At 45.5% G+C, this 11338-nt stretch overlaps 1 protein-coding gene across 1 annotated transcript in view; it reads right to left on the reverse strand.

The window, feature by feature from the left end:
• Positions 1–11016, reverse strand: part of LOC143280568 (proline-rich transmembrane protein 1-like) — a 71835-nt gene extending 60819 nt beyond the window's left edge. The window contains exon 1 of the mRNA XM_076585260.1: positions 10829–11016. Within this exon, the coding sequence (XP_076441375.1) occupies positions 10829–10853 (25 nt within the window). The 5' untranslated portion in view covers positions 10854–11016. The remainder of the gene's footprint in view (positions 1–10828) is intronic.
• Between the last annotated feature and the right edge of the window lie 322 nt (positions 11017–11338).

Raw genomic sequence — 11338 nt, forward strand, 5'->3', positions numbered from 1 at the left:
ACATGGTCATACTGCCCGGGACATGCAGGTGTTAAGAGAAATGAGCGAGCTGACAGACCTGCTGGTAACGCAACACCAACGAGCGGCCTACATCTAGGAAAATCGGAAATCCTCAGAAAAGTCAAAGAATATCAAAAAGAACAGGTACAAGGCCATCACACCATCGATCGCCTCAAAGAAATAAAAGCAGAGAGAGGGAGCGGCCGTAAGTCTAACATGAAAGGTAGAGCACGATGCTTTGCAAATCAAACAAATATCGGCATCATTTCCAAACCAACATTGCGCAAATTTCTTCAAAACGGAACAGAGTCTCTGTGGGCTTTTCCAAATACAATAGACTGAGCAACACACTAGACGCCACGTTCTTGGCATCAGAGATCTTTTCCCATCCCTCTTGCAGCCAATCAGTGGCAGCCTCTGTGCGTATGTGTGTGTGTTTGTGTGCATGTGTGGGTCTCTGTTTTTGAGTGCGTTTGTGCATGCGCGAGAGTGTAAGTGTACACAAGTGTCAGGAGAGTTCTGTGCACGTGTGTGTGTGTGTGTGTGTGTGTGTGTGTGTGTGTGTGTGTGTGTGTGTGAGGGGGAGGTAGGGGTGCGAGGGGGAGGTGGGGGTAGAGAATGAGGTATGTGAGTGTATGCATGCCTACACTGTGGGAGCAACATGATATTGGAACGTATATATATATATATATATATATATATATATATATATATCTTTGTATATATGTGTGTGGGGTTGGGGGTGGGAGATATGGGTGTATGTGTGTGTGCTTGTACAAGTAAGTGTTCATCTGTGTGTGTGTGTGTGTGTGTGTGTGTGTGTGTGTGTGTGTGTGTGTGTGTGTGTGTGTTGTGTGTGTGCCGTGGAAGCTGCGATACGTAGACTAGAAATGAGTGTGTGGAGGAGGGGGGTAGAGGAGGTGCAGGGTAATGTGTGTGTGTGTGTGTGTGTTGGAGCTCATGTACGTTTATATGTATTTGACTGTGCTTTCATGTCTGTGAAACTGCATGTTTGGTGCATATCTGTTATGCATGTGTGGGTGTATGTGTGAATGTGTGTCTTCATGTTTTACATTTATTTGCTTATTTATCATCATTGTTGTCTTATTTATTTATTTATTTTTTATTATTTTATTATTATTATTATTATTGTTATTATTATTACTACTACTATCTTTTTTATATTATAATTATTATTCATTTATTTATTTATGTAAGCTTATCTATTATTTATTCACCTTTTTTTTCTTTTTTTTCTCAAGGCCTGACTAAGCGCGTTGGGTTACGCTGCTGGTCAGGCATCTGCTTGGCAGATGTGGTGTAGCGTATATGGATTTGTCCGAACGCAGTGACGCCTCCTTGAGCTACTGAAACTGAAACTGCGCTGTGCATTGCGTGGAAGACTGGTAGGTTTGTAAGGACTCCCACAAGTCTGCTGCGACTCTTTCAAAAATATAAACCATACGCCCGCGTCATAACACAAAGGGTCAAATTAACCTCTTGACTGCTGCTGACCAAGTGTGCTGGTTAGTGAAGAGCTGTCACCTCACTGAGGTGACAGAGTTCGTGGTTCAGAATGTCACTCACTTATCCGTACTTATCGGATTTCAAGTTCGGACGGCATCACTTTTGATCAGCAAGATCAATTACACAAGTGATACTGACCTCACTTCACTATGGCTCAGCAGTGATGGGGTTAAACTGACCGCCACACCACCAGCAGAAGACAAAAGCCCAGATCGATGAGGTAGCACGCACGTATACACAACACACACAGTCAGTACCTGGCTGCCCGCAACATACCCATCCCTATATGCCCATGACAGACCGTGGGCGTATGGCAGGGTTTGGAAGAGGTGAAGATTAGAGGAGGGAGGGAGGGGCGAAGGGAAGAGACAGTGAGAGGGGTTGAGACAGAGAGAGATGCTGTTCAGTCTTATTTCCACAGATTAAATTCCAGACATCATCGACGTGACGGACTCTTTACGCTTTCGGGTTTGCAACGCTTTAATTAAGCAAGCCAAGGACTGTCTTTTGACCGATTTCTGAAGATCAATTCTCTCTCCACACCACAAGATCTCTACGGTCTCTCTCTCCCTTGAAACAGAACTCTACCTCTCTCTCTCTCTCCCCCTCTCTGACTCTCTCTCTCTCTTCCCGTCTCAGTCTCTCTCATCTCTCTCCCCTCTTACTCTACCCTTTGTCTCTGTCTGCACCACACCCGTCGCCTACCCTCCCAAACCTCTTTTCTCTTCCTTTTCCCTCTCCCCCCCCCCCTCCCCCCCATCCCCGCCACTCCCCTCTCCCCACCCCCCTCATACGCAACAGAGCAGCCGCCCACAAATTCTTCATGCCCTGTCACTGGACCCAACAACCATGACTTCCTTTTGACGCTTTCGAACAGCCATACACATGGACAAAACAACTATAATTTCCTTTTGACACTTTCGAACTGCCGTGAGCACGCTTTGCTTTTTTTTCTTTTCTTTTTTTTTAAAGCTGGAAACGATAAGCCTGAGCATGAAACTGGGCAACAGATGCGAGTCAGGATTTTCAGTCGAACACAATGGTCCATTAACAAAGCGGCCTTTCTCTGGGGGGTGGGGTGGGGAGTGGCGGGGCGAGTGGGGTGGGGGGGTAGGAGCGCGGACGTGGAAGTTATTATTGTTTGTATTGTGTGAACAAATCTTTCCTTGAAGTTGACGCGCTTCGTTCAAACTTGGGAATGGTGGTTTTGAACAGAAAACAAGGCACAGTCAACTCGGGTTTTTACTAATCTCGCTAACACGAAATCTCATTATGTGGGAAAACATGTCTATTCACTGCTCTCTTTTTATTACTTTAAATCATCGGATCACTATTTTCACTGCCTACCTTTTTATTACACGCGCCGGCGCGCGCGCGCACACACACACACACACACACACACTACATCACATACATACATACACAGAGACACACTCACACTGAAGTTGAACACTTTGATACTGTCACTGACTCTGTAACCAGTGTAAGGTTATTGTTCCACGTTTCGTGAAGTTTCTATGCAAAACATGACCTCTCTTGTACCCAAACGTTTGCTCCCTGTACCACATGCGTTATTCGTGCGAATGCCAACGTTACAGTTCACCTCACACACACACACACACACACACACATCCTTCACATCCCACCAGCCAACGCATACCAAGCAGCCAGCTCTACACACAACACAACGCGGCCAGTGTGCTTTTTTCTTTCTTCTCTCTCTCTCTCTCTCTCTCTCCACCTCCAACACACAGCACAACACACCAAAACGCTAACTTGGTCGACCAGCACAGAGTTCTATTCCACAGGCCTCCAATTATGTGGTGTTGACGCTGGCTCCCCCTCCCTTCGCAACGTAGTCGCGCCACGGGATGTGAACTAATGACGGGGAGTAGTAGGGGGCATTAAATATAAATCCTGCACTTTGTGATAAAAACATAATAATTGACATACATGTACAATAAGTCCTAATGAACCCATTAAGCGAGGGATCCACTTTTCCAGTGGCTTGTGGCAAGCGTAAAAATTAATTAAAATTAATTACGAAGACCATTTATACCACTCACACGCGAATGGGACACCATAGTATTTAGCAAGGCGGGATGTGGCGTGACCCCGGCCTGACCCGCAGCTGTCAGCACCTTCCCTATTTCAGAGACTGGCGCTTAGCGCGCACTGCGCTGGTTTGGTTGTTCTCATCGCCCATGGCAGACCAGAAACTGAAGTACGGCAATCCTTAGCGACAAAAGTTAGATTTTTAAAACGAAGGTGTTATGCCTTTTTCTTTCTTTCTTTTTAAAAATTTGTTTATTAAAAAAACAAATCATAACAAAATCTGCTCTTGAAGTGTGGTAATCAACAATAGGGTATTGCTATTGCGTTTAATTTTTAGATGAAAGTATTATATAACTGTAACTGTACAGTTTACAAAAAAAGTGAATAAATAAATTAATAAATAGATAAATGAATAAATAACGAAAGAAAGAATGACACAGAGAGAAAGAGAGAGAGAGAGAGAGAGAGAGAGAGAGAGAGAGAGAGAGAAGAAAATTAAAAAGGGATTGTTTAGTTTGTACAAGACAAAATGACCTAATTAATTTACGGACTTAATGATATCTATTGACAACCCTGTAGATTGCATATTCTGTAAGGAAGTATGCTTAAATTGATTTTTTCGTATGATTAGAGCATATAGCCCTGAAGAGGCCTTCACAGTCGACAGGGTTCTGAACAATGTGAAATTGAAACTTAAAGAAATGAGCTCGCCACAACTGTCTTGCTTTGTTCTCAGAGAGAGTTATGTCATGTCAATGCAGACAAGTATGTGGTTGCTGTGATCCACCACAGTCCAAGTCGATGACTGAAGACGTGGTGGAAATCAACTGGAATCTTTGTGCGTTATGTCAAACAGCATCACAAGAAACTTTGATCTGCCCAACCAAGCGAAAATGTGCTGGTTACGCCTATATTACTGAAACCCTTGCTGATTTTAAAAGATTAGGACATTGCCCAATTCTGTTGATCTGTCTTTGATGAAGGAGATGGATATGAAGCAACGTTTCTACATTTTTCTAAGTGGCAGAAGAGATGTAGAACAGAGGAAAGCAGGGACAACCTCTAAAAGGAGACTGGGAGCAAGACGCGCAACACTGAAAGTGAATGGTTGGTGTACTGCAAAGGTGTCAGCGTAGTGAGCAAGGATGGAGGGGCGGATGAAGACATCAAGAACCGCATCAACAAAGCGAGGCATGCCTTCAACACCCTGCGGCCAATTTGGAACTCTATATCTCTTTCCTCTCACACCAAACTGAGGATCTTCAACATCAACGTTAAGGAGTCCTCTCGTGTGGCTCTGAAACATGGCGAACAACCAAGACGAACACAAGCAAACGACTGGCCTTCATCAATAGATGCCTGCACCGTATTTTAAATGATCAGATGACCAGAGACAGTATCAGATGCCTGCCTCTGGAGAAGAACCAACCAGGTGCCCATTGGTGAGGAGATCAGGAAGAGGAAATGGGGCTGGATAGCAATACCCTTCGAAAGCCTCCAGACGACACCACAAGACAGGAGGTGAGCTGGCTGACCAAAGCAGACCTGGAAAAGAAGCTTGGAGGATGAGATGAAGACACAGCCGGATGGATATAGGCCCGGCTGAAGAGAGCAGCCAAAAACCGAGTCCGCTGGAGTACTGTTGCATCCCTATGGCCCAGAAGGAGTCAAGAGGCAAAAATCAAATAAGAAAGTCACTGCAAAGGTGTCATTGAAGATGAACATGAGATCGCCACTGGTACACTTTCCTGGTCAGACTTCCATGCTGCACGTCATGAGTATCTGGACAGACATACTAGCAACATTGGCCATGCTATCAGAAAATGTGCACTGAATTGCATGACAAAACATGTAATGGACGTCGTGCAGCCTGCGGTGGAGCATCCAGGGCAGCATGGAGTCATTGGACCAACCTGTGTATGCCCTGGGCAAGAAAAAAAGTGAAATGTGAAATTACAGTCACCAGTGTGCGCAACGGTATATTAAAATTTCTCCTTATCCTCCCACATCGGACTGTTGTAAAGGACTGCAGGACAGAAGGCAGTCAAGCATCAGCGACAATACCCACCACCCTTCCTTGGAAGCACTCTTTACCCTTATGAGAATGAGAAGGATTTTACTATTCTACAATCATTCTTCTCCACATTGAATCTAGTAAGTACGATATTGTCTGTCAGTGCTGAAAGAAAGGCAAAACAAGCGAACTGAGCGTATATGTTTGCAGTTTTTGGTGAATGCTTGATATGAATTAAAAACGTATCCAAGCAAAAATGTTTTAGACATGCGTGTGGTGCCTCTGGAAATTGGCAGAGCTGATCGACCTTGATTATACTTACATTCACAGATTTACGATTGATTTTCTTTAATTACATGTATATAATAAATAATAATAATAATAATGGTACTTATATAGCGCTGAATCTTGTGCAGAGACAAATCTAATCGCTTTCGCACCAGTCATTCTCACGCACGCATAACTCTAAAACTGGAGAAACTAAAGACAAGGAAGAGGCAGGGAAGGGAGGCTATTTTGGGAAGAGGTGGGTTTTAAGGCCAGACTTGAAAGAGCTGAGTGTGGAGACTTGACGAAGCGAAAGAGGAAGTTCATTCCAATTGCAAGGTCCAGAGACAGAGAAAAAACGGCGGCCAACAGTCGAGAGTTTGAATCTGGGTATGCGTAAGTGGAGTGGATCCGAAGCTGATCGTAGTGAGCAAAATGGAGTGTAGATGTGAAGGCAGCCACAGAGATAGGAAGGGGCTGATTTGTGAATACATTTGTAGCATAGAGTGCTGATCTTGTGCTTTATTCGGTGTGAGACAGGGAGCCAGTGGAGATGTTGCAAAAGAGGAGTGATGTGCTCATATCTTTTCTTTCTGAGGACGAGTCGGGCAGCAGAATTTTGTATGCGCTGAAGGGACTGAATGGATGAAGCAGGCAAACCAGACAATAGAGAGTTACAGTAGTCAAGGCGAGAGAGAATGAGAGAAACGACAAGTCTAGATGTTGCGTCAATGGACAGATATTTCCGGATGGAACTGATGCGCCGCAGTTGATAGTAGCAGGATTGACATGTCTGATTGATAAATGTTTGCATGGACAGTGTGTTGTCAAGGACAACGCCGAGGTTCCTGACTGAACTGGACAGAGGGATGGATGTACTGCCAAGTTTGATTGTATTAGTTGTAATGGAAGACAGTTTTTGTTTAGTTCCTATGATCATTGCTTCAGTTTTGTCCGCGTTCAATTGTAACTTATTTCGAGTCATCCAGTTTTGAATATCCAGGAAGCAGTTAGATGTTTCTTGCAAGAGCGACAACAGTTTTTCAGGTGTATCACTCTTCTGGAGTTGAGTGTCATCAGCATAAGAATGATGACTGACATTATGGCGGTTGATAATTTCAGCGAGAGGAGCAGTGTACAGTGTGAAGAGCACTGGGCCTAAAACAGATCCCTGTGGGACTCCATGTTCAATTTTAACGGGTTCAGACTGGAAATTATCAACAATGACAGACTGGAATCGATCAGTGAGATAAGATTTGAACCAGTTTAGAACAGTGCCGTTGATACCAAATGTAAAATGAAGACGGGAAAGAAGGATTGAATGGTCTATCGTGTCAAAGGCGGCTGACAAGTCGAGAAGAGTGAGAAGGGAGATCTGTCCTGAGTCGGACGCTAGCAGTAGGTTATTCAGGATGTGGAGGAGAGCGGTTTCGGTGCTGTGGTCAGCACGATAGGCAGACTGAAATGGGTGGATGAGATTGTTGAAACAAAGGTGATTGTTGAGCTGCTATATCAGTTTAAGAGACTGAAGAACTTTGCAAAATATCAACTCATGGCAGACGAAATTCAAAAAGATGCTTAGTTGCTATCATAAACGGCACCCAAAGATCTAGACACATCTTTTTTCCCCTCCCCCTTCTTTTTTGTTTGTTTATGTTTATTTTGTTTGTTGTTGTTGTTATATATATGTATGTGTGTATATATATATATATCTATATATATATATATATATATATATATATTGTTTAAGGTACAAGTAGCCCAGAGAAAGATGAAAAATATGTACATGTTCTTTAAAATGTATGAGCAACATAACAGTGCACATTGAGGTTAAACAACGACCAGTTAGCATCACTGACACTGTGACCTATTTTCTATTTTTATTTTATCTTTATTATTTTTGTCACGAAACACTCCTGAAGACATTTACATAACATAGCAAGTACATAATAGCATAATTAACATTCGGAGACCACATTCTGGACATTTTCACGTGTGAAATTGGGTAAGAAAACGAAATAACCGAGAAAATAAGTGTCATTTGTTTTGAACTCAGTGACCTACTTTAGACGCTGACCACACACACTTCCGGTGCAGTGATAAGGTGGATCCCTTGCTTAAATGAACCACAAATGAATAAGGAATAAGAAAAACCAAACAGAATGTTTTTATCACGAAGTGCAGCTTTCACCTGTTTTTCGGACTTAATGCCCCCTACTAGAGGGGGGGGGAGGGAGGGCACAAATGAAGAGTTCTGCGTGTCAATGCTCGCGCGCACGTGTACCTGTATGTATGTGCTCACATGTCTGTGTGTGTGCGTGTGTGTTGTGTGTGTGTGTGTGTGTGCGCGCGCGCGCGCGGGTGTGTGTATGTGTGTGTGTTTCTGCATGTCAGTATGCGTACGTGTGTCTGCGCCTCTGTGAGTGCGTAAGTGTGAATGCATGGCCTAAATGTACGTGTGAGCTTCTCTGTGTGTGTGTGTGTGTGTGTGTGTGTGTGTGTGTGTGTGTGTGTGTGCGTGTGTGTATGCGTGCGTGCGTGCGTGCGTGCGTGCGTGTGGAGGGTGGAATGAAACACCAAGGGCTGTGAACTGATAACGCCCACCTGGCTTGCCGAGCCAACAAGTTTTGATCGCACTGCTGTCATTAGTGTGTTTTGTATGGGGTTCTCTCTCTCTCTCTCTCTCTCTCTCTAATGCAGGAAGTCAAATCATTTATCACACTCCACAACGTGATGACGGTTTCCTTGCTCTCTCTGTCTCTGTCACACACCCACTCACATACACCCCACCCCCCAAAAACACCCACCCACACAAAGTGCTCCTCCTGTCCTCCCACTCCCCATCCCACCACACACCGTGCCTGCTCTTCCCCACCTCCCACTATCCCATCACACACATCTCCAGAAGACAACCCCCTGCACTCCTCTCCCAACACTCTACCCCCACTTCCACACCCACGCACATGGAAACACACACACACACACACACAAGCAAGAGTGCACGTACGCACGCACGCCCCTTCCCCCCTCCCGACCCTCCCCCTCCGACACACACACACACACAGTGGAGTGATGGCCTTGAGGTAACGCGTCCGCCAAGGAAGCGAGTGAATCTGAACGCACTGGTTCGAAACACGGTACAGTCGCCAGTATTTTATCCCCCTCCACTAGACCTTGAGTGGTGGTCTGGACGCAAGTCATTCGGATGAGACGAAAAACCGAAGTCCCGTATGCAACATGCACTTAGCGCACATAATAGAACCCACAGCAACAAAAGGGTTGTCCCTGGCAAAATTCTGTTGAAAAATCCATTTCAACAGGAAAAAAAAAATGCAAAAAAAAAGCAGGCAGAAAAATTAGCAACGTGCTCTCCCTGGGGAGAGCAGCCCGAATTTCACACAGAGAAATTTGTAGTGGCAAAAAAGAGTAATACAATAATACAACAACAACAACCACACACACACACACACACACACACACACACACACGCGCGCGCGCATCCCACCATCATGGTCAATACAAGGCTTTCCATGCAGCTGGCACTTCATCACTGAGATATGTTTACATGCCAATGGGCGCCACTGCAAGAGCCGCGGCCAACACAGGCTTGGGGGCATCTCAGTGGATGGGTGTCTGGAGAAAGTGAGGATGAGAGGACGGGGTGCGGTATGGGGTCAGGAGGGGTCATTTTGTGTGTACGCGCATGCGCGAGAGCGGTGCGTCTGCGTGTGTGTGTGTGTGAGCGTGAATTTTTCAGAAGTGTTTAATCCATTAATAGAACGATAACGTGAAAGATCAGTTGAAAACGCAGACAACACTGATATGAGACACACACACACACGAGATAATGGTGGAGAGTGTGGCGGGGGGGGGGGGGGGGGGGGGGGGGGGGGATAAGTCGGGTCATGAGGGGTTATCGGAGTGGGGCGGTGTGCGTGTTCACCCTATGTGGTTGTATATGTTTGTATGTGTGCTTGCGTGTATGCGTGCATTTGTGTGTGTGCGCGCACGTGTGTGTGACAAGAGAGAATGTATGTGTGCGTGTATGTGTGTGACGTGAGTGTGAATGCGTGCGTGCGTGAGTCAGTGAGAGAGAGAGAGAGAGTGTGTGTGTGTGTGTGTGCGCGCGTGCGTGTCTGTGTGTGTGTGTGTGAGTGTGTGTGTGTGTGAGAGAGAGAGAGAGAGAGAGAGAGAGAGAGAGCGTGAGAGCGTAATTCTCATAAGGGCTTAATTAATTTGTCGAAGGTAACGTGCAAGAAACAGAAAACTAGAGATACCAACAGCAGCAAACCGCTGACAGTTCCCTTCTGTATTTCAGATTATCTATTTGAAATCATTTTCCAATACCACTATTGCTCCTGATTATGTGGAAAATCTCTCTCTCTCTCTCTCTCTCTCTCTCTCTCTCTCTCTCACACACACACACACACACACACACACACACACACACACACACACACACACACACACCACGCACTGAGGGACGAACAGGTTCACAGAAAGACAAAGAGACAGGTGGTGGAAGGGAGGGAGAGAGAAACGAACAAATCTACTCACACACACACACACACCAACACCAACAACAACAACAACGACAACGGCGAAAACTAACGACCAAATGCCCCAACCCTCTGAGAACCCTCAGACTGAACATACACAACTCTCTCACAGCATTGCAGAAACTTCCCTCTTCCGTCCTGACCGATTTTTCTTTCTTGAAAAACACACACGCAAACGCGCGCGCGCGCGAACACACACACACACACACACACACACACACACACGTTCCCCGCCCTCCTTCCCCTCCTAAACCGCCCGGCCCCCCCTCCCACCTCAGATCGATCCTGTCCCAAGCCTGGCTCATAACTGTTGCATTCAACAAATCCGGCAATTTCTGTCCGTCCCAAACAAACCCCAAACACACAATACAATGCAGGCGTCCACAAAAAGCAAACGTGTACTTGCCTTTAGCTCCGTCTTGGTCCGACATTCTGTGAGCGTAACGGCGGTGAAGTTTTTCTTAAAGATAAGGACTTGTTGCTGAAAACAACACACCACACTCTCCGGTCTCTGGCACTTAACTGTGCAACCAACTACCGCTCAGCTCGCATCACAGTCAGTTCGGAATTGGGTGCTCAGAGGCGAAGTGCGGGAGAGCGGAAGGGTGTAGCCCGAACTGTGCTGGAATAAGTGCTGAACTGGTACAGTGCTTTCCGAAGTGGGTTTGGCTTGAAAACCTTCTCTGAGTGAGTTCGGCGAAAATGTTTCTCTCGAAATGACGGACACTTTTGAGTAATGGGCAGGAAAAAGAATCAAACTGAAACACTGCTTCTTGTCACGAGCATGGCGAAAACATGTTTCTTTTATTGATGTTTAATCTTCTTTTTTTTTTTCAACAACAAGTTCGATAATTGTCTGACGTACGCTTCAGTCTACAGTATCCTCTGGTGCCCTCGCCTGTCAGTGTGTGTGTGT

The sequence above is a fragment of the Babylonia areolata genome, chromosome 3 (assembly GCF_041734735.1).
Source record: "Babylonia areolata isolate BAREFJ2019XMU chromosome 3, ASM4173473v1, whole genome shotgun sequence".
NCBI lineage: Eukaryota > Metazoa > Mollusca > Gastropoda > Neogastropoda > Buccinidae > Babylonia > Babylonia areolata.